The following is a 23,813-nucleotide window of genomic DNA, read 5'->3' as shown; positions in this document are numbered from 1 at the left end:
TATATATATATATATATAGGAAAATATGGGGACCCAAGAAAATAAGATTCAAAACTCTTTTTTATTTTTGAAAATCTGTGCTAAGTCAAAATAGGATATTCAATTTGAAATGGAGAGAGTACTATTTTCCCATTGAATTTCTCACCTAGGTGGCTATTTCCCACTGATATTTGATTGAAATCGATTTCAAAAGAAAAATTAGTATATGTTTTCATTTGGAAAAATTAGGAAGCTTCCACTATTTCATTGAAAATTCGTTCCCATCCTAGTGAACTGGTTTAGTGGAAAATGGATGAGAAAATCATGTTCTATAGCACAAATTCCTCACTAACTCGCAGAGGAAAAACTCTTCTGTTACTAGTAGTGGGTGGTTAATATAATACCTTGACATGGAGTATTTATATTGTGAATTGCTCAATGTGCCTACGTTACATACTTTTGTTTGTAATGTGAAGTACAAATATGAGATAAGTACATCATCGTAATTAGATAATTAAAGTCATCTCCTCCCTAATTTAAGTGATGAGATTGTAGCCATGTCTGTTGGTAACATTGGCAGGCTAAATGTTGAGTAGATGTGGATGAATCTATTTCTCAAAACAATGACTTCGAATAAATGGCACCAGTAAAATTATTTTCTCAACTTTATTCAAAGACGTGATTTATCATGTTAATCAATAAGATTCTGTTTTTATTAGTTTTAAAAGATGATTACATAGTACCACTATATTTCGTCAGTATACTAATGCTGAGGGATTCACATCTGCAAAGTTGATATATCTAAACAATAACAATCACTAAGATTGTACAAGGCATTGAAACTCGAGAGGAAAACTAGCTCAAACTTGTCGAGGCTACATCATTCGTGAAGAAACTCATGTTTGATCTTGTTGATATTTGTCAGGACAGATTTGATGTTCAACCTCTCACTAGGAAAATCAGCTGTGCAATTCAACGCCAACTCCAGAATAGAGGATAGACAATGCAGCTTTTTTGTGAAATCAGTTTCTTCTTGTTTCATTAAGGTGACATCAATAATGTCCTCCGGTGCAACATGTATTGAATTATATACCCAACGCCTCATGCTCAAATTTTCTTGAAACATTTCATCATATGGTCTTTTTCTTGTGAAACTCTCCATGAGCATAATGCCATAGCTGTACACATCACAACTTGTAGAAACTCGTCCTGCTGATCCATACTCTAAGCAAATGTCACTGGAATAGTTAATTTCTTGATGGGTTGATCATATATAAACCAAAATTATATACATTTGAAACTACTTTAAGTAGATTTGAAAATAAATGAAGGTATTGTTGTGGTACAACAGGAATGAATGCAAGAATGAGCTGAGACAATTGCAACAATATAACAGCAAGTTTCTTTTCCTTTAGCCCTGTAGATGCATTATATTTTGACATAGTCATATTTTGACGTTTTTCTGTACCCGATTTTTCATGCAAAATTTGTGGTATATTGTATTAGAACCAGTAAACTAATTATGATGTACTACTTGATGTAAAATAGCACTTTATATGCCATCATTAAAACACTTGAAGAATGTTACCTGGTGCAATGTAGCCCAATGTTGCAAGTGTTTTAGTATGAGCAATAGATTCCCCTTCTCCGAATAACTTGGCCAGCCCAAAGTCACTCACGTGTCCAACCAACCTTTCGTCTAGCAAGACATTACTAGGCTTCAAGTCACTATGTACAATGACTGTTGCATAACCATGATGGAGATACTCCAAAGCTGATGCAACATCAATCATTATGTCTAATCTTTGGACTATGTCCAAAAAGTGATCATCAGAATGTAACCATTTCTCCAGGCTCCCATTGGGCATGTACTCTAGAAGTAATGCTTTAAAATCCATGTTAGTACAACTGCTGATAACTTTGACAAGATTTCTATGGCGAAGGTTGCGTAGAACTTCACATTCAGTATCAAAACTCTTGAATACACCTTCCATCTGTAAATTGAACACTTTGATTGCCAAAGTCTTCCCATTTTCAAACATGGCCTTGTAGACAGAGCCAAAACTTCCAGAGCCTAGCAAGTTGCATTGGTCGAACCCTTGAGTTGCCCTTTCAATTTCAATGTATGAAATCCTGGCTGGTGTTGTTGCAGGAAAGGATTCGGCTTGAGTTGGAACATTTCTATTCCGATGTCTCCTTAAGATAAACACAACAATTGAGCCAAGTACCATTACTGCAGCTCCCAGTGAGACAAGTATATTCAGTAGCAGTTTGCTTATCCTTGAATGACGAAAAGACCTAGTCCTACAAGGTTGGAAAAGTAAACCGCCGCATAACCCTTCATTTCCCATAAAAGATTGAGAGGTGAAATTGAGAAAAGGTCCTTTACTTGGGATTTCACCTTCTAATCTATTGAATGATACAATGAAATACTTCACATATCGAAGTGACTCTAACGATTTTGGAATCGTACCCGAAAGTATGTTATTGGATAGATTAACCGATTCCAAACTAATCATTTTCCCGAGTGACTCTGGAATAGATCCTTGTAACTCATTATAAGCCAAAGAAAGATAAAGTAGTCTCTGCAAGTTTCCAATTGTGGTGGGAATACTTCCTGAAAGATTATTCCTGGACAGATCTACATATGTTATGGCATTCAAATTTCCAAAATCTGGAGGTAAAGAACCAACCAAAGAATTATTCGACAAGTCAAGCACCAAAAGATCTTTGAGGCTCCATAGACTGATGGGTATGTTAGTAAACCTATTCGAATTTAGATAAATATTTCTCAAAGAGGTAACTTTGCCAATGCAATATGGTATGGAACCCGAAATTCGATTGTATGACAAATTAACCAAGCCCAACGATGACATTTTGCAAAAGCACTCAGGCAAGGGGCCACTTAATCTATTATTGTCAAGACGTAATCCTTGAAGAATGTGTAAATCACATAATGTTGTTGGCACTGATCCAGTCAAGTCATTTCCAAATAGGGACAAAGAGCTTAAGTCACTTAAATTCCCAATTCCTAATGGTATCCAACCCCTAATTTCAGAAAGAGATAAATCAAATATTTCCATAGAAGTGGATAGATTTCCAATGGAATCTGGAAGAACTCCATTCAGAGGATTATTTGCTAACATTACTTGTCTTAAAGATCTGCAGTTGGTCAAGGAAGAAAAGATACTTAGGTGCGGAGACGATAAGGTATTATTGTACAATATGAGTTCTTCAAGCTGTCTCAAATCCCCCAACGAGTAAGGAATTGGTCCACTAAACTTATTATCCTCAAGAATTAATCTCTTTAGATTTGAAGAATTGGAGATTGAGCTGGGTATAGATCCACCAATGTTGTTTACAGAAAGAACCAAAAGCTCCAGATTTGTCCGCCAGTAGCTTGAAGAAGATGGAAGACTACCTGAAAGGTTATTGTATCCCAGTGACATCCTTCTCAATGTCGAGATATTGAAGAGCTCTTCCGGTATGGTACCACTTAACTGATTAAATTGCAAATAAAGTATCTCCAATTTGTGAAGATTCCCAATCTCTCTTGGCATAACACCTGCCACATAATACAGAGTATATCCGGATTAAGTTCATTTGATTGCTCACCAAGTGTACCAAACATTGAATTAGTTCATATATCAACAATTGATTCTATGCATGATGCAAAAGTACTAATCAGTAATCAGTCGAACACGTTGCATGAAAATTACCTGATAAACTGTTTGTGTTGAAATTAAGCAACAATAGTGATGATAAGTTGGATATGCTGCGTGGTATTGAACCCACGATATGATTGTTCTCCAATTGTAATTGCTGCAAGTTTCTTAAAGTACCAATCTCAGCTGGAATTTTGCCTGCAAATTCCCAACCAACTTGCAAATTAAACTCTGGATAGACACAACACCTGGGCCTAACTCAACATCAAAAGCTAGTTTATAAGCGGAGGAGTGCCCAAGACCCTATAAAATACCTTGCAAGTTGTTTCCCCCGAGGTTTAAGCTCTCAAGCCTCTCCAAGTTTAGAATTTCTGGTGGAATAGTCCCAGTGAAGATATTGTACGACAATGACAATTCATACAGTTCGGTGCAGTTAGATAAACCAGGTGGAATGTAACCACTCAAGTGGTTGGAAATGATTGAAATGCTCTTTATTCTTTGAAGACGGCGACATATATCTACAGGAAGACTTCCTGATAATTGATTATGTGTGAGATCTAAATTTTCTAACGATGAAATATTGAAAACGGAGAACGGAATAGAGCCAGTAAGTTGGTTTTTGAATAAAATCAACTCCTTCAGATTCTGAAGGTTGCCAATATCTTTGGGAAATTCGCCTTGGAGATGATTGTATCTAACACTAAGAATTTCTAACATAGACAGGTTAGAAATAGAAGGAGAAGGTATATAAGTGAAACTGTTATTATCTAGAATTAACATCTGAAGCTCAGAATAGAACCCAAACCACGTTGGAATCTCGCCACTGAAGTTATTGAATCCGAGATTCATCACCTTCAGTCTACGTAAACGAGACAAATCTTGAGGGAGATCACCTTGTAAATTATTTCTACTCATATCTAGAGAAGCGAGAAACGAGAGATTTCCCAAATGTGGCGGAATGTACCCATAAATGTCCATGTTGGATACGTTCAGTGCAGTTACCCGATGGTGGCGAGGATCGCAAGTGACTCCAATCCAATCGCAAACAGTAACTTGAGAAGACCAATTTTGAGATATTAAAGAGTTTAGAGTAACACCGTGTTTGAATGCAAGAAGAGCAGATTGATCAGTGCTTATGTTTGTAGCACTGGCAATACATGCCACTAACAAGCAGAGTAATTGAAAGATAACACAAACAATATTTTCCATGTTTAATTTGTAGTAGTGAGTATTGAATAGAGATTATAAAATATTATTATGAGGGGTGCATTTGTTATGAAAAATGTAGGGAATAACAATTGTTCTTTTAAGTAAAAAGGCGGGTCCAATCCAAATCTGACCGAACAGCCAAAACTCAACAGTTGTTAAACTCAGTGGAGACCCCACCATACGTTTATTAAAATTTTGATTTTGACTTCACAGTCCGTATGGCATTATTGAGCCTGTCGGTTGTATGAGTCCAAACGCGAAAAATTTTATGGTGATTGACGCACGATGAACAATAGTTGTATGAGGTACCATTTTTTTTTTATAAGTGTTTTTGTGGTCCCTTTTCTTGTTGTCACACTTTCTCTGCTTACATTTCCTCACATTTTAGTCCTTTTTTTAATGCATCATTTTTTATGAAAAAAAAATATTTTTTATTTCATTTTTGCATCTTCTATAGTTCTATCTCTAAGTAAAAAAAAAAATATTAATGCATCTTTTTCTATGAGAGAATCCATTTTTTATTTTATCTTGCATCTTCTAAAGCTTTTTATTTTTAGTTCTATCTCTAAGTGAATAAAAAAAATTCATACTACTATTATTTTGTATTTCCACAAATTTATTTGGTTAATTTAACAAATATAGAAGAAAAAAAAAAGATAATTGAATGCTTGATATCATTATGACATTATTATTAATACTAAACATTAAAAACATAAAATGATTATAGAATAAATTAAAATAAAAATATATTTGACAATTAAGAGTTGAGTAACTAAAATTGAAATCTCAAAATATATAATTCAAATTACTAAATAATTGAGTGAATTTTTAATTCTTTGATGAGAGTTCAATTTATTTTTTAATTTTATTATATTCAGTATCTTTGAATTCATCCGAGAAAATTAAATTTATATTTTTCTAACATATTACTTTAATTTCCCTCAAATATATATAAATTTTGAGGGTGAATTTTAAAGCTTTTTTATAAAACTAAAATTACAATAAGAGTTACAAAAAAAATAAAAAGTACAAGTAAAAAAAAGAAAAAATCAAAATTGGAAGAGAAAAAGTGAGGAAATGAACAAGTACAACATGGCCTACATACAAATGGCAAGCCAAAAAGGCCTCGCAAAATTGACACTATGTGTGCGAGGCACTAAATAAAACTTTTCGTCCAAACATACTTAAACATCGTCTATACATGATTATTATTATTAATTTATAATGTGTGTTGCACATTTATCTCTTATTATTATTATAATTTTTTTATTTATTAAAAATTAGTTATATGATGTAAAATATTGAAATTAACAATATTAGTTTTACTATTTATTTATTATTCATTAAAATAAATCATAAAATAGAATGGTGCATTTGCTATCAAACCAGAAATATATGAAACTTGACTATAAAATATTTCTATGAAGTTCTGATTGAAAAATAATAATAAAGGTATTTCATGCCTTTAATGAAATAACAAAGGTGCGAGATAAATTAATCAGAAATATAAATTTCAATTACATATTTTGCATACTACAACAAAAAGAACTTAAAATATGTACCAACCAAATGATTTATTTTTCTATAAAGCACTTAAACATCGAAGTTTAACGACAATACGATAATATTGCCTTGAGAATGCAATTACTTGTGATAAGTCCACGGGTCTACTTGAGTATATTATATTGTATTCATATAGAACATAGCATTATTTGTGTTAGTTTTGATGATATGATGTTTCAGCATTCATGAAAAATTCAACACTCTATTTGAATAGTAAAAATAATTAATATCTTTAGTTTTCAACTTTAATTTTTAATAAACAGAAAATAAATTAACAAAATAAGAAAAACAGACGAACCAATAATAACATTATAAACATGTTTGTGATGAGTCATATATAATTTGAAGGAAAAAATGTTACAAATTCAAACTAAAGAGAAAATAATATCTAAGACAAAGGAAGATTAAAATATGTTCTCTAACTAAGATCTTAATCTTCAATCACCGAAAAATTAAATAGGAGAAGGAAAGACTCTTATAAAAGAAATGATGATTTATACAATTTAAAAGCCTATATGTGAAAATAGGAGAATAAATATATTGCATAAAAAAATTTATAGATACGAAAAATGCCATGTGTGATTCTCAAAGGCAAAAAATATTTTACTATTACCTGTAAATTATATACTTTCATCATTTTTTTGTCGAAATTTCACCTTTTTAAAAATGAAAAACAAGCTAAGGAGAAAAAGGAACAAATAAAAATTAATAAAATAGAGAAATGGAAAAAATCCAATGAATATCATGATTGAACCTACTTTATAAAAATACTCAAATAAATCTATATACCTTGACTTTCAAGAACACTACTTCCAATTGCATCACAAATTAATCTAAAAAGAGGCATATCTATGGTAAGAGACAACGTTGGAAGAAAACAATAAAGAAATAGTTTCAAAAAAGAAAATTGATGATGGGCAGGGGATGCTGGAAGACTATGATATTTCTAGGAACACAAAATCAGTTCCTCACTGTTGTTACTGTGGAGAAATAGCTGCATGCAGCACACTTCATATGTTCTTCATGATTGTCTTCGAGACTTCGGTTTCTTAACTAAAATGGTGTTTCTATATATATCTTCCATACCTTTTGAAATGTATATGAAGATGAAATGATTTAATTAAAGATGAAATATAGTTTCTTTATTTACCTGAAGAAGGTCATTATTTACTTGGAAAAAGATTATATTACTTTCAATTGCCTTTTCGCTACTCTATTCATGGTTATTTAAATGTATAATGTTATATATATTCAAATAATGTTCAAGCGAAGGGAAAATTCGTACTGCAACTATGAGCTAAGGGGCTTCCACTCATCATCATCATCATCATCATAATATATATATATATATATATATATTTATATATATATATATATATGGCTTAAGTCATCTACGGCCCCTTAAAGTTGTCCGCATATTTCATTTAGACACCTAAACTAAGGCTAGTACCTATTGAACACCTTACATGTTCAAAAGTGATTCCTATTAGACACAAAAAGCTGACATGTCAAAAAGAGTGTATTTCACACTCTTAAAGCGCGTGAGAGAATTTAAAAATATATATTTTTTCTTTTTCTTTTCAACTTAGACCCTAATTAATAAATACTAATAATAATTATTTAATTAAAAAACAAAGAAACATTTCTGTCTTCTCCCCCATTTTCCCTGCAACTATTCATTGTTTACCCACACCCACCCCCTCCACCTTTCTCTCTTAACCTCTCCAATTCTCCAATTCTTTTATGATATTGATTTCTTTTTTTTTCTTCAAATAATCCGACGAAATTTTATTATTTTCGTTGAAAAAAATATTTCAGCGAGATTGATTATTTTTTTTCTTGTAAGTGTAATAAATGATTATTAGACAATAGGCGAAAGGTTTTAAATCTTAATTAACGCTATTAGAATGATAGGTGAATGAGGGGCTAACTTAGATAGGGATCAATGATATAATATCAACACCGATGAAAGGGATAAAATTCGAGAAAGGAAATGATTTACATGTGGTTGAAGTGCAGCAACCCAGTAGAAAGGAAAGCAAGATCCGACGGAGAAGAAGAACGGTTGAGGCAATGTAACTGGTGGCTGAGGCGTAGTAACAAAGAAAATACGTTCGCCCGAAAAAAGAAAAAAAAGAAAGGAGGGTGGAGTGAGGTGAGGTGGGGGTGGGTCAACTTTAACATAATATTTTGTTTTCTAAAAATTCTTTTGGAATTATTTAAATAGAGTTTATAAATTTTTTTATTCAATTGCCACGTGTCAATATAGTATTGATCTATTTTTCATGTATATGCGTTTGAGATGCAAGTATGTTTGTATTTTTATTAAATATCATTTTTTGTTAAATAGGTGTAGATTTGTTAAGATTTAAGTGTTCAATAGTATTAGCCTTAGTTGAGGTGTCTAAATGAAATATGCGGATAACTTTAAAGGGTCGCATATGACTTAAGTATATATATATATATATATATATATATAACTATTTTGTTGATTCTTTTTGTCGGTACAATAAGAAACCCTTTTTCTATATGCTTAAGGGGATTAATTTACCCAAATTTACCTGTGGCCAATAATCATTTATCTGTTTTACGTCTCTATCACCATGGAGGTACCCTTTCTTCCACTTAGGGTTGTTTAGAAAGTCACGTGTAATTGAGATTTGGTGTAGTTATTCTTTTTTATATTATATTTTATTTTATTTTATATGTCATTTTTTTACTTTGCATTTATATTAAGAATTGATGGAATCTAGTCATTTAAGAACTTCGTTGCCACTAATAAATTAGACCATACCCCCAAAAAGAACTCGGAGCCTAAAGAGAAGAGAGTTTAGTCTAACTATACTCTTCTATTCTTATTTAATGTTTTCTCAAGTTAACTTTACAATAAATGACGAATATATTTTTAAGATTAATTAACTATTCTATTAAAGATATAATAGACAAAATATAATAATTTATATATAAATATTATGATTCATCTATTTGTAGAAAGAAATGACATATAAAATGAGAAGGAGAAAATATATTTGATTGACCAAGTAATTACTTGATAAGAGAGGAGTTTGGTGCACTTGAAGGATAGCAATTGCACTCCTCAATTCCTGAGGGGAGGGGGGGGTTAGAAATTAGGTGTAAATTGTAATTACATGAAACTTTTTAAAATATTTTTCTTCACTTTATTTATATTTATATATTTTTAAAAAATTTATTATTTTTAAAAAATTGTTTTTTGTTTACAAATATTTTCTAAAATATCTATATATATATTTCTTATTTTTTATATTTCTTTTTTCCTTAACATTCTCAATCATTACTCATTACTTTTTGATGTGATTCGATTTAATTTTTCGTATTATCTATTCTCTTTCTTCTTTTTCAGTAGCATAAATTTGTTAGAATCCTCATGACCTTGTAATCATCAAAATTCTGTTCATATTCAAAACCCACATTAACATAACCTTTGTGTTTTTTCTTGAAGGTTTATAGAGTGCATAGGGAGAATCTTGAATTGATTTATGGAATGGTTACATAGACAAATCAATTTAGGGAGACAATTAGTGGTTAGACAGACCTAACCATTGATTGAACCTACATCACACATATGAGGTTCAGTAAGCTATCCTGGATTTCGTATACTAATCAATCTCTTCGCCAAGAAAGGAAATATAGGAAATTTGTCTTGTATTCTTCGTCTTCTAATTATTAGGAAAAGCCAGATTCTATTTCTCTTTGAGACAATCAATCAAACAGTTTGTCTGCAGAAAATACAGTGACCCAAATTTAACTAAAAGTCTCCAACACATTCTCCATACCAACTTTAGTAAAACATGTTCTATTCTCGGAGCAAAGATTGGTTTTCATTTCAATTGGGGTCACCCAGATTTGTTACGCGAGGAGTGGAAGGCAGCATTACCTGTACAGAATTTTTAATATGATCAAACTTGAGTTTCCAGTCATTATGATACAAACTCAGCACAGGCAAAAATATACTCACTATACATACCATAGTAGTAACAGAGACTTGAGCAGTTAAGTTTTAAACATAGAGTATATACTTCAACTGTCACCATAATTAAATTTCTGTTGGCAAGAATGTTGGTCTTTCTCCTTATAAATTCTTGATTTATTTTACTCACTGGAGAATTTTTCCTCGAACTTAAAAAGTAATAACAAACCTGGGATACTCAGAAAGTTCTCCTCAAACTTAGAAAGGTCACCATTAATTTGTAAATCCCTATAGATTATGTATTAACTGACTTTGGTCTTTTAATTGTTTCCCGTTGATCCTTCTGTAGAATGCCCAAAGGATGAAACAGTATGGATAGGCGCAATCTGCTCAGCATAAACAGTTTGTCTTACACTTAGTAACTCAGCTCTAAAGACTGCTACTCAAGCTATAGGTGCTTTTATCTATTGAGAACTTTGGAAGGCTAGATATAGGTGCTTCTATGTCATCTCAAGGTTTATTTTACTACAACCAATTTCCATAAGAATTCTTGGCACAAGCTAAGACACTTTATTGGTGCTTATAGACCACGGTTAAAGATTACCACCTGTAAATGATAACAACCCAGCTCAACATTATACCTTTTGGATTCTAATGGCCGTGGTAGGGAAACCTCCCCAGCATCAGAAGTTAATGCAGTCTGGATGATGAATTTTAAGTAAAAACCAGTATCTACAATTATACATGGTATAGAAAAGACATTAATTTCTCCATATGACATTAGAATGTTTCAAAAAGTTGTATACGTACCATCACATAAACCTTGTTACATCATCTGCAAAGAAGTTCTTGTTTGATCTTATTGATATTTGCCAGGACATCTTTCATGTTCGGCCTCTCATTAGGAGATTCAACTGTGCAATTCAATGCCAAGTTCAAAATAGAGGACACACAACACAACTTTTTCTCAAAATTAATCTCTTCAGGTTGCAATAAGGTGTCATCAATAATATCTTCTAATGCTACAGGTAGTGAATTACAGACCCAACTCCTCATGTTCAAATTTTCTTGAAACATTTCATCATATGGCCTTTTTCTTGTGAAAGTTTCCATGAGCATAATGACAAAGTGTTTAAGTTACTTAAGTTCCCAATTCCTAATGGTATCTGACCCCTAATTTCAGTACGAGATAAATCAAATATTTCAATATAACTGGAGAGATTGCCAATGGAATCCGGAAGAACACCATTCAGAGGATTACCCGCACACCATAAGCTTGTCAAATTTCTGCAGTTCACCAAGGAAGCAAAGATACTTAGATGCGGAAATGACAAGTTATTATTGAACAACTCCAGATATTCAAGATGCCTCAAATCCCCCAATGAGTTAGGACTTTGGCCACTGAATTTGTTATCATTAAGAAATAAATCCATTAGATTTGAAGAATTGGAGATTGAGCTGGGTATAACTCCACCAATGTGTTTTCAGCAAGATTTAAAAGCACTAAATTTGTCTGCCAGTAGCCTGAAGCAGATGGAAGACTACCCGAAAGGTTATTGACTACAAGTTGCACCCTTGTTAGCGTAGAGATATTGAAGAGCTCCCCCGGTATGGAACCAATTAACTTATTAAATTGCAAATAAAGTCTCTCCAATTTGTGAAGATTCCCCATCTCTCTGGGTGTAACACCTGACACAATGCAGAGGAAAAAACATTGAGATCAATGCTACTTTCATGAAACCCCTAAGGAAGAGTATATGTATCCAGAATAAGTTTACTTGATTGCTTCAGTTTACCAAACATTGCATCCGTTCATAAATTCTATGCATGATGCAGGAGTACTAGTCCGGATGACCAAACAAGACTACATTGCTTGAAAATTACCTGATAAATTATTGATGTTTAAATTAAGCAACCATAGTGATGATAAGTTGGATATGGTGCGCGGTATCAAACCTACAATGTGATTGTTCTCAACTTGTAATTTCTGCAACTTTCGCAAATTACCAATGTTTGCTGGAATTATGCCTGCAAATTATTTTAACAAACGGAAACCAACTTGCAAACATTAGCCTGAACTTCGAAATCAGCCTCAAGCTAGAAGGCTTTTTAATATGGATTGTATCCAGTTGACAGTTTATAATGGTAGGGTTGGAGAGTTAAAATGGAACAAGTTAGATAAAGTGTCAAAATGAAAACTAAGAGCAAGTTAGAGGGATGGAAGGAGTATTGTTAATAGACTTAGCAGTAAGCACATCCTAAAGGAGCAATACAAATAGAGTTACAATTTTTCTATATCATCGAATAAATGTAATAAATCAATATTTCTGAAATGCATTGAAAAATGACAGTAGTTAATAACAAAGGTATATTAGGAATTAAGTAATAAATTATCTTTTAATTTCTGAACGAATAAAAGTGAACATCCATATTTAATATAGTGTACCAGTAAAAATGGACGAAGGGAGTACCTTGCAAGTTGTTTCCCCAAGATTCAAGCGTTCAAGCCTCTCCAAGTTTACAATCTCTGGTGGAATGGTCCCACTGAAGTTATTGTATGATAATGACAATTCATCCAGTTCCGTGCAGTTGGTCAAACCAGGTGGAATGTGACCACTCAGGTGGTTGGAAATGATTGCAATGCTCTTGATTTTTTGAAGATGGCGGCATATATATACAGGAAGAGTCCCGGTTAATTGATTACCTGATAGACCTAAAGTTTCCAATGAGGACATGTTGAAAATGGAGAACGGAATAGAGCCAGTAAATTGGTTATCGAATAAAATCATCTCCTTTAGATTCTTAAGATTCCCAATCTCCTTGGGGATACTTCCTTGAAGACGATTGTTTCTATCACTCAGAGTTTCTAACTTGGAAATGAAAGAAGAGTTGAAGCCAAACCACATTGGAATCTCTCCGCTGAAATTTATTGTACCCGAGATCCATCATTTTCAATCGATGTAAACGAGACAAATCTTGAGGGAGGTATCCATGTAAATTATTTTTGCTTAGATTTAGAGAAATGAAAAAAGAGAGGTTTCCCAAATGTGGAGGAATATTGTTTCCAAGTATGTTCATGTTGGATATACCTAATGCAGCCACCCTATGGTGGCGAGAACCGCAAGTGACTCCAATCCAATCACAAACTGAAGCTTGAGATGACCAATTTTGAGTTAAGGGATGAGAAGAGCTTATAGTAAAGCTGGCTTTCAAGGTAAGTAGAGCTGATAGATCTATGTCAGTAATGTTTTTGCTTATGCATTTCCCTAAGAAGTAGAGCTTCAAGAATAGCTCATACGAACTTCAATTGCAGCGTTTACATACGAACTTCAATTGCAGCAGAGTTGGTCTTGCATTCTTCATCTTCTAATTATAAGGAAAAGCCGGATTCTATTTCTCATTGAGACAATCAATCAAACAGTTTGTTTGCAGAAAATACAGTGCCCCAAATTTAACTAAAAGTCTTCAAAAAATTGCCTTGAATGGTGTGATTTAAGTGGGGGTTCAAGCACTTATCTTAAAATGATTAGATGAAAAGGCAGAAACTCAACCCCAAAATCATTTCCAACTTGGTTGGAAAGCACCATCATTGAATACATTGATTGCTAATCTGATACACAAAATTCTGTGCCAATTGTGATATTTGATTCATTTACATCTTTTATTTATTGAGATATTTGATTCACTTTTAACTACTCCATCTTTTTCCTTTTTTTATAACATTTTAATTTTAATTTTTCACGTATTATATTTAAAGTCATAAAATTAAAGAATAATTTTACATATTTAATATAATTTTAATTTAAAAATTTATTTTCTTAAATTTTTGTCAAGTCAGAGTAGATTATTCTTTATAAAAGAGAAAATAATAAATAAACAAAATTGCATCCCTTGATTTATTTTATTTGTTAATTATTTTATATACATTGTTTTTATTTATCACTTTTAATATATAATTTTTTTTAAATATTTTACCCTTTAAGGGTAAAACGGTCATTTAATATTCAATTGTTGTTTTGGTGAGTCAACTTTTCAATTTCAGGACACGTGCCACATATATGTGTAATGTTTAATATAAATTCTTTTTAACTGATATTTTGCTTCTCAACTGATTTTTCTCTTTCTTTTACTTCATTTATAGGGGCGAAAAAAAGTTGAGATGATGTTGGGGCTGACATATAAGGCCAACTAAGCATATTTAATGACGTGAACTGACGACTTTCACTTTACCTCATTTTATAAGTGCCCTCATTAATGTTGAATTTGCATACATAGATTTTTAAATTTGTAAAAACTAAATAAATAGACATATAAGATACATGATATAATATACATAAAAAAAACACATGTGAGCCAAACCATCACGTAAGATGTTATATAGAATGTATATGTTTATTTACTCAATTTATATAAATTTAATTGTCTAACTGTGCATCCCAAAATTAGAGAGCATAAATTTAATTGTGAATATTTTATTGTGAAATGCTATAACTAGCTGAGAAGGTATACTGTACAACAAATTATCATAACTTGTCCATAAATTATTGGAGTAGATCTAAAATAGTATTTTTACTATACATTTATCGAATTCAGTTCTTTAACTATCTCAAATTTTATTAGGTTTGATCCATTAACTATCTCAATTTTATGTCCTCTTAACTAAAGGGCACCCGTAAGTGTATAGTTAAAGAATTAAACCGATTTTAAATAGTTAAGGAACTAAATTAGGTAAGTGGATTGTCAAGGACTTAATTAATCAGAAAGTCCATGTTATTCAAAGAATCTTGGGGTCATTTCTTCTTTTGTATAATATGGCCTTGAGTTCAATAAAAACTAAAGTCAGATTACAGATACACCCAGATGTCACTTTGGCACACTACACGTTTTACAGGTCAAAATTGTCTCGCCTATCTTGTTCAAAGAAGCAAAATACTAAACTCAGAAGATGCAATTCAATATAAAATAGTACTTATCTTCTCATAAAGCAGAAAAAGTTGCATCAAAAGAGATGTATCTTATTTGGAGATTCGTATATCAACAACTGTGACAAATGAGGCTAGTTTTCTTACTACAGATAGCAACTCAAAGTACATATTTTGGACCATAATGAGGCCAATTACTAAACAATTAAATGCCTAAGTTTATGACAGATTCAATACAGAAGTATCATAGAAATGTTTATGAAACAGTAGAGACAAGGAAAAGTAGAACATAATATGTTGGAATTGTTACATTTACTTCAGTTCAATCTTGCTCTTACTGGATTTGAATCCTTCCTCTTCCTTTTCAGTTGATTGCTGACACGCCTGAACCCCTTAATTGATACAAGACTCTCAGTATAGTTGAAAAGTGACAGAACAGGATTTATTCCCAATGGCCGCATTTGTTTTGTAGTCAGGTTGAGCAAGAAGGGCGTGCGTGGAGCATTTTCAACTACTATATCTCCACCGATAAGACCCCAATGCATTGAAAAGCCAAAATCCGTTTGAAAGGTGTACTTCTTTGTCCATTCGTACTCCATTGTAGAGAAATCGAGTTCAACCATCCAAACGTCAAGACACGCCTTGAATTTTCTGCGTGTAGAGTATGCAAGCAACGCAAATGACCCATGATAGTTCGTGGCCTCAAAACTTTGAGATTTAGTTATCACTTGTTTCGGTAAAGGAATTATGAAGAACTTCTCTTTACTCCAAACAAACGAGGCAATAACAGTACTTCCATTCAAGTCCTCTGCAACCCAGTAAGTAAGCCCTTCAACAATTACATTACAGAAGCAGGTATTCATTTTGAAGCGACAATTAGACTTCACTTCTTTCCAAGACTCCGAATTCGTTGAGTAAATCTCAAGTATAGTCAACGGCCGGCCTGTTTTATAGCTTAGAATCCTCATGACCTTGTAATCATCAGAATCTTTATCATATCCAAAGCCCATACTAATATCACATTTGCGTTTCTCTTGAGGGTTCTCATCGTGCACACGGAACATCTCGCATTGATTTATGGAAGGGTTCCATAGGAAAATCATTCGACGGGAAGCAATAGTAGTAACTAAACAGATCAAGCCATTGATTGAACCTATAACGGTATAATTGGTGATACAGGGTTCATTAAGCTTTATCAAGTTGCCAGGATTTTGTATACGGATCAAACGATTTATCTCCCCAGTCTGAACAAAGATACAATGGTTATCAGGGTCTGAATTATACCTCTTGTGGTGCAGAGTGATAAACCAGGGACTTGAAATGAGTTTGCAGTAGCTCTTACTTAAACACTTCAATCGCAGAAGAGTTCCAACTGGTAATCTTGAAAAAATAACCCCAAGAATCTCATCCTCAAGACCCGGAATATTGCTAATTCGTCTTGCATCACTCATCTTATAAGGAAAATGGAGATTCTATTTATGGTTGAGACAATGAATCAAACAGTTTTGTATGCAGAAAGTAGAGTATAATTCGCCCAAATTTAACTAAAAATCTTCAAGAAATTGCTCTGATTGAAGCACTCACCTTGAAAATCTCTCATTAGATAGAGGCAGATATCCAAAACCCAAATGAAGAAGATACACCAAACACTTTCTTTTGCTTCTCAACTGAACTTTCTCTTTATTTATATAGGGGTAGAAAAAGTTTTGAGATGATGATGAGCTACTTTGACATGAAGGCTGACATGGAAAGCCAACTATGCATTTTTTATGACGTGGAATGCCAATTAGGATTTCCGATTCATAGTTATATTTTTGTTTGTTATGAGTACTTTCGTTTGTATAATTTGCTTGCTAATATACAAAAAGGATAAATATATATACAGATTTTATGCATTGAGGAAATTTTTAAAAATTATACAAATTAAATGTATCAATAGGATAATTATATATAAATTAGGGTAAACATATACAAATTTTGGATCTATAACGTTAGAATTTTTTTAATTTATATCATTAGAAATCGAATTATGCAAATTCTGAATTTATACAATTAGAAATCAAACTATACAAAATTCTGGACGTGGCCCGTGTACTTATGATAGTAAGTTAGTGGCAATTGGTAATCTAATAAAACTGTAGGTATATTAACTACGGTATATATTTGTTTATCCGCATTATTTTTCCTTAATTTTTAACCCTTCATTTTGTCACCTAATTAAACGAGTAAAAATCATTTAAAATGACAAAAAATAATAATAAATAAATAAATAGAACCCCTGGACCAAAATATTTGATATGGGGCTAACAATAGAATTTCAATTGACATTTAACACGTAAAATGTGTTCTTTAAAAAGAATAAATTTTTTTGCTATTGTGAAATGCAGCAGCGCGCTGATAAGAAACTCTATCTCTCCGATGGGAACGATTCATTTTCTATTGAACTTTCTATTTCTTATTTCTCTATTAATAGGGTGCAAAGTCTTATATATTCGAATATGTATACTAGTTTTGAGCATGCAAGCAATACATATAAGCCATATTAAAATCGCAATATAATGAGTATTTCAAATTTTTATGCTGAAAAAATACAAGTTAAAACTTTTTATCACACATGTGCATCAAATATTATTTGAAAAGTACGTTAAAAATAATAAACAACAAAAATATTTAAAATTTAATTAACTCTTTAATTTTATGTGTAACACATAAATTTAAATAAATAAACTAATAGATATTGGTTCTGGGCTTGTCCGTGCTTTTGTATCTACTAAATACTATCTAGGGCAACTTTCACATATAGCAAATAAAAAATTCATATTTGTATGCTATAGCAAAGTTTGCATAATTACGCTCCATAGCAAACATACATGTGTATAATTCACTATACATATACAATTGAAACGAATTGTATAAAATAAATTGTATAAAACGAGAAAGAGAGAAATTATATACAATTTGAATTTGTATAATACGAGAAAGAGAGAAACGCAAAAGAAATTGTTTATATAAGTGTATATTGGGAATATGTATATCAATGAAAAATAGAACTCGTTGTAGTTTGTATACATATACCTATTGGTGTTGTTTTAAGTTGAATAAGTATATGAAACTGTTGTCTACTTTTTCAAATTTGTTTATTTATACAGTGAAGGTTCGTCCTTAGTTTGGATGTATAAGTGTGTGCAATTGTATATGTCTAAATGATCATTATACAAAAAGTATCCTTATAAAAAAATAATGCACAAAATTGTATCATATGTAATATTTATATTGTATATACAGAGAATTGTTGTGAAGCTACTAATACAATAACTATTAATGTATTAGTGAAACTGTACATTATAATTTTAAAAATTTGTGTATAGTTAAAATTTATATTAGTGGAAACTATATATAAATTTTTAAGAAAATTATGATTTAGGGAGAAATTTTAGGAGAACTTGAAAGAAATTGGGAGGGTAAAAATAGCTAATGAATTTGTATAAAAATAGAGCGTGGGCCCCAATCAATTGAAAAAAACCTGATTTGGAGAGAAATTTTAGGAAAAATTGAAAGAAAATGGGAAAGAGAAGACAGTAAATGGATTTGTATAAAAATAAATCATCAGTTTTTTTCTAGATTCGTGGGTCCCAATCAAATTGGCAAAATATGTGCAACATTTGATGCGCAATACAAATAAATTAAATAGTAGCTATAGGATTTATTTTGATTTAAATGTTTGCTATTATGTACAATTTTTTTCCCTACTATCTACTATGTAAATTATTTGGATGGGCAAATTACAAAAGTCATATATTTTTAAGGCAAAATTATAATTTATCTCTCAAAAGTGTATAATTAGAGAAATCTCTCAAACAGATTTAATTGCTGATACATTAAAAAGAGAGGTTAGATACATTAATAGCCAAAAAATCAAAGCGCTTATACATTAAAAAGAGGTCGGATACATGCGCTGATACATTAAAAGAGGATCGGATACATTAATCGTCAAAAAATCGAAGCGTTATACATTAAAAGAGGGTCGGATACATTAAAGCATTTTTGACTTAAGAGAAAAATGAGGGATTTTGTAAAACTTATAGGGGATAATAGTAATAAGTAAACTATAAGAAGTAAACTATAAGGTGATATTTCTGTAACTAATTTTTTTAATTAATATTTACAGCAATATTATGTTAAATCTGTAATATATTTTGTATGCAATACATGTGAGTCATAACTGTTCTTTTAAATATATTATGCTTGTTTGGTAAGAAATTGACACATTGAATTATAAGTGTATTAAAATGTGTGGTAATGTATATTATTTATCAATAAAACTTATATTATATGTGAATAGTAAAAAATTTTTTTATAATATATCTTAAAACTGAATTATAAATGTATTAAAAGTGATCAAATGAAAAAAAATATTATTGCTATAAATGATAAATATTTTCTTAATATAATATATTTAGTGTAAGTTTCCTTTACAGTACTCATTATGTATAAATTACATCCCAGTAAATAATATTTAGGTATGCATATTAGTCTAGTGTAATATCTGATTGAGAAACTGACAGGATCCGCAAGAAAGTGCACATTAGTCAAAGAATGTTGGCATCATTTCTTCCTCGATCTGTATGAGTTAATATGGCTTTAGAGTTCAAAAAACACTAAGTGTGATTACAGATACACCGTACTGAAATGCCAATTGACACACTACACGTTTTACTGGTCGAAATTGTTTCGCCTATCTTACTCAAAGAAGTAAAACACTAAACTCAGGAGATGCAATTCACATTCACTATAAAAAATAGAAGTTCTCTTCTGATCATAGAGCAAAAAAAGTTGCATTAGCAATTGGAAATTCCACCATTGTGACAAATGCACATTAAACTGGCGAGTTTTCTTACTACAGATAGCAACTCAAAAGTACATATTTTGGACCATAATGAGGCCAATTGCTAAACATTTAAATTTCTAAGTTCATGCTAGATTCGATACCGGACTATCATAGGAATGTTTATGGAACAGTAGAGACAAGGAAAAGTAGAATATAATATGTTGGAATTGCTACATTTACTTCAGTTCAATCTTGCTCTTACTGGATTTGAATCCTTCCTCTTCCTTTTCAGTTGATTGCCGACACGCCTGAACCCCTTAATTGATACAAGGCTCTGAGTATAGTTGGTAAGTGAAAGAATAGGATTTATTCCCAATTCCCACCTTTGTTTTGTTGTGAGGTTGAACAAGAAGGGCATGTTTGGAGCATTTTCAACTACTATATCTCCACCAGTAAGACCCCAATGTGTTGAAAGGCCAAAATCCGTGTGAAAGGTGTTCTTCTTTATCCATTTACACTGCTTTGCAGCGATATCAAGTTCAATCTCCCAAACATCAATACGCGCCTTGAATTTTGTGGGTGAAGAGTATGCAAGCACTGCAAATGACCCATGATAGTTGGTGGCCACAAAATTTTGAGATGTAAGTATCACTTCTTCCGGGAAAGTTATTATGAAGAACTTCTCTTTACTCCAAACAAACGAGGCAAGAACAATATCTCCATCCAAATCCTCTGCAACCCAGCAAGTAAACCCTTCAACTATTACATTACAGAAGCTGGTACTCATTTTTAAGCGACGATTAGACTTCACTTCTTTCCAACACTCCGAATTGGTTGAGTAAATCTCAAGTATAGTCAACGGCCCACCTTTTTTATAGCTTAGAATCCTCATGACCTTGTAATCATCAGAATCTTTATCATATCCAAAACCCATACTAATATCACATTTGCGTTTCTCTTGAGGGTTCTCATTGTGCACACGGAACATCTTGTATTGATTTATGGCAGGGTTCCATAGGCAAATCCATTGACGGGAATCAATCAGAGTAACTAAACAGATCAAGCCATTGATTGAACCTATAACAGTATAATCGGTCGAACAGGGTTCATTAAGCTTTATCAAGTCGCCAGGATATTGTATACGGATCAAACGATTTATCTCCCCAGTCTGAACAAAGATACAATGGTTATCAGGGATTGAACTAAACCTCTTGCTATACAGATTGATAAACCAGGGGCTTGAAATCAGCTTGGAATAGTCCTTATATAAGCACTTCAATCGCATCAGAGTTTTGACTGGTAATCTTGAAAAAATAACCCCAAGAATCTCATCGTTAAGACCCGGAACACCACCGGTAATTCGTCTTGCATTATTCATCTTATAAGGAAAATGGAGATTCTATTTCTGGCTGAGACAATCAATCAAACAGTTTTGTATGCAGAAAGTAGAGTATAATTCGCCCAAATTTAACTAAAAATCTTCAAGAAATTGCTGTGATTGAAGCACTCACCTTGAAAATCTCTCATTTGATGAGAGGCAGAAATCCAAAACCCAAATGAAGAAGAAACACCAAACACTTTCTCTCTCTCTCTTTCTAACTGATTTTTTGCTTCTCAACTGAACTTCCTCTTTATTTATATAGGGGTAGAAAAAATTTTGAGATGATGCTGAGCTACTTTGACATGGAAAGCCAACTAAGCATTTTTGATGACGTGGAATGCCAATTAGGATTTCCGATTCATAGTCATAGTTTTGTTTGCAATGAGTATTTTCCTTTGTATAATTTGCTTGCTAATATACAAAAAGGGTAAGTATATATATGAGTTTTTTATTTATACATTTAGAAAAAAATTAAAAATTACACAAATTAAATGTATCAATAGGATAATTATATATAAGTTAGGGTAAGCATATACAAATTTTGGATCTATAACATTAGAATTTTTATTTATTTATATCATTAGAAATTGAATTATGCAAATCCTGAATTTATACAATTAGAAACCGAATTATACAAACTCTGGACGTGGACCATGTACTTATGATAGTATGTTAGTGGCAATTGGTAATTTAAATTAAATTGTAGGTATATTAACTTATTAACTACCGTATAACTTTGTTTATCTGCATTATTTTCTCTTAAATTTTAACCCCTTCATTTTGTGTTCTTTAAAAAAAATGTTTTTTTCGTATTGTGAAATGCAGCAGCGCGCTGAGAAGAAACTCTCTCTCTCCGATGGGAACGATTCATTTTTAATTGAACTGAATTATAAATGTATTAAAAGTGATCAAGTGAAAAAAAATATTATTATTATAAAGAAAAATTGAATATAATAACAAACTAATAAATCAAATTAAATGCTATATCTACACTTTGATTTAATTGTGTGTCCTGTAGCAAATAGTTTGTCAGTCACGTCTCCGCCTCAAACTTTTGCTTGCCACTCTCCCTCTCTCGCTCGCTCCCTCTTAATTTTAAACAACACAAATGTATAAAATGTGTTTGTGTTTGTATAATGCAAATATATATATATATATATATATATATANGCCGCCCTCGCCTTTATCGCTTATACAAACGGAAACGAAATGTATAAATTGCGTTTTTGTTTGAATAAAGCGAGAGAAAATTGTATGTACACCTGCAAATACATTATCTTCATCCTATACACTTATAATTTATATAATACAAATTTTCTCCTGTCCAATTTTCTTTTGTCTTTCTCTCTTGGGAAAAAGGTCTGATATACCCCTCAACTTTGTCATTTAGAGCTGATATACCCCTTGTTATGAAAGTGGCTCATATATACCCCTACTTGTAAACAAATGGCTCACATATATCCTTTTCCTCTAACGGAAAATGAAAAAAAAATAATTTTAATCTAAATTTTTATTATTTTTTTCTAAAAAATATAATCCCATATGAGTAAATTTAATCCTTGTCAAACATTTTTTTTGACTTTTTTTGTTTCAATGACTATTTTATAATTATTATTTTGAAAATCAAATTTATTTATGTTTCACTAATATTCTTGTAAAACTTATTGTAGATGATCAAATTTTTTCTTTGAATACGAAATTAAATTACAATACACAAAAAAAAGGTTTAATTTTTATTCTTTAAACTAAGAAATGAAATAAAAAAATAAAATAAGAATAAGAAATTCAAATAATTATAATAAAAGAAGTCAAAAAATAATTTATGTATGAAAAAAATTAAAATATACCTTGAACTTTGATAGAAGAATCATATATACCCCTAAATAATTTTAAAAAAAAAATTAGAAGTAATAAATATAAATTTAAAACTAATTTTTTAACTTCCGTTAAATGAAGGGTATATGTGAGCCATTTTGTAACGGCAGGGGTATGTGTGAGCCGTTTGTATAACGGTAAGGGCATATATGAGCCACTTTTATAACGAGGGGTATATCAGCTCCAAATCACAAAGTTGAGGGGTATATCAGACCCTTTTCCCTTCTCTCTTTCTCATTTTATATATACACAAATTATACAATTGATTGGTATACAACTGCTTTCTTTTGTATATGTATAGCGAATTATACAATTGGTTTCTTTGTATATGCATAGCAAATTATACATATTCATGTTTGCTATGGAGCGTAATTATGCGAACTTTGCTATAATATACAAATATTAATTTTGTATTTACTATATGTGAAAGTTGTTCTACTAT

At 31.5% G+C, this 23,813-nt stretch overlaps 3 protein-coding genes and 1 long non-coding RNA gene across 4 annotated transcripts; all 4 read right to left on the bottom strand.

The window, feature by feature from the left end:
• Positions 1-661: 661 nt before the first annotated feature.
• LOC107010067 (probable LRR receptor-like serine/threonine-protein kinase At3g47570) lies at positions 662-4,926 on the bottom strand. The gene is made up of 4 exons (XM_027914273.1): positions 3,959-4,926; positions 3,699-3,842; positions 1,568-3,544; positions 662-1,203 (listed from the first exon to the last, which is right to left on the bottom strand). Exons 1-4 carry the CDS (start codon positions 4,851-4,853, stop codon positions 860-862), a joined length of 3,360 nt encoding a protein of 1,119 aa, XP_027770074.1. The 5' UTR covers positions 4,854-4,926; the 3' UTR covers positions 662-859.
• A 4,905-nt stretch (positions 4,927-9,831) lies between these two features.
• Positions 9,832-13,994, bottom strand: LOC107010065. The gene is made up of 4 exons (XR_003576512.1): positions 12,837-13,994; positions 12,250-12,393; positions 11,176-12,054; positions 9,832-10,332 (listed from the first exon to the last, which is right to left on the bottom strand). It is a non-coding gene; the product is annotated as an uncharacterized LOC107010065 (long non-coding RNA).
• Positions 13,995-15,430: 1,436 nt separating this feature from the next.
• LOC107010064 (F-box/kelch-repeat protein At3g23880-like) lies at positions 15,431-16,929 on the bottom strand. Its single transcript, XM_015209331.2, has one exon. The coding sequence runs from the start codon at positions 16,736-16,738 to the stop codon at positions 15,605-15,607; it is 1,134 nt and encodes a 377-aa protein (XP_015064817.1). The 5' UTR covers positions 16,739-16,929; the 3' UTR covers positions 15,431-15,604.
• Positions 16,930-20,106: 3,177 nt separating this feature from the next.
• Positions 20,107-21,702, bottom strand: LOC107010758 (F-box/kelch-repeat protein At3g23880-like). The gene has a single exon (XM_015210041.2). The coding sequence runs from the start codon at positions 21,491-21,493 to the stop codon at positions 20,357-20,359; it is 1,137 nt and encodes a 378-aa protein (XP_015065527.2). The 5' UTR covers positions 21,494-21,702; the 3' UTR covers positions 20,107-20,356.
• Positions 21,703-23,813: the final 2,111 nt, after the last annotated feature.

The sequence above is a fragment of the Solanum pennellii genome, chromosome 2, assembly GCF_001406875.1.
Source record: "Solanum pennellii chromosome 2, SPENNV200".
Lineage (NCBI taxonomy): Eukaryota > Viridiplantae > Streptophyta > Magnoliopsida > Solanales > Solanaceae > Solanum > Solanum pennellii.
The sequence above is the reverse complement of the archived record's forward strand: the minus strand, read 5'-3'. Positions and strand labels throughout refer to the sequence as shown.

Bases quoted from the DNA above. Each gene is read 5' to 3' on its own strand.
- LOC107010064 (XM_015209331.2), bottom strand. From the start codon at position 16,738: ATGAGTGATGCAAGACGAATTAGCAATATTCCGGGTCTTGAGGATGAG.
- LOC107010758 (XM_015210041.2), bottom strand. From the start codon at position 21,493: ATGAATAATGCAAGACGAATTACCGGTGGTGTTCCGGGTCTTAACGAT.
- LOC107010067 (XM_027914273.1), bottom strand. From the start codon at position 4,853: ATGGAAAATATTGTTTGTGTTATCTTTCAATTACTCTGCTTGTTAGTG. The intron at 3,843-3,958 runs GTATTTTATAGG...GGGAATTTGCAG, and splicing joins CGGGGGAAACAACTTGCAAG to GCAAAATTCCAGCTGAGATT. The intron at 1,204-1,567 runs GTAACATTCTTC...ACATTTGCTTAG, and splicing joins ATTGGGCTACATTGCACCAG to AGTATGGATCAGCAGGACGA.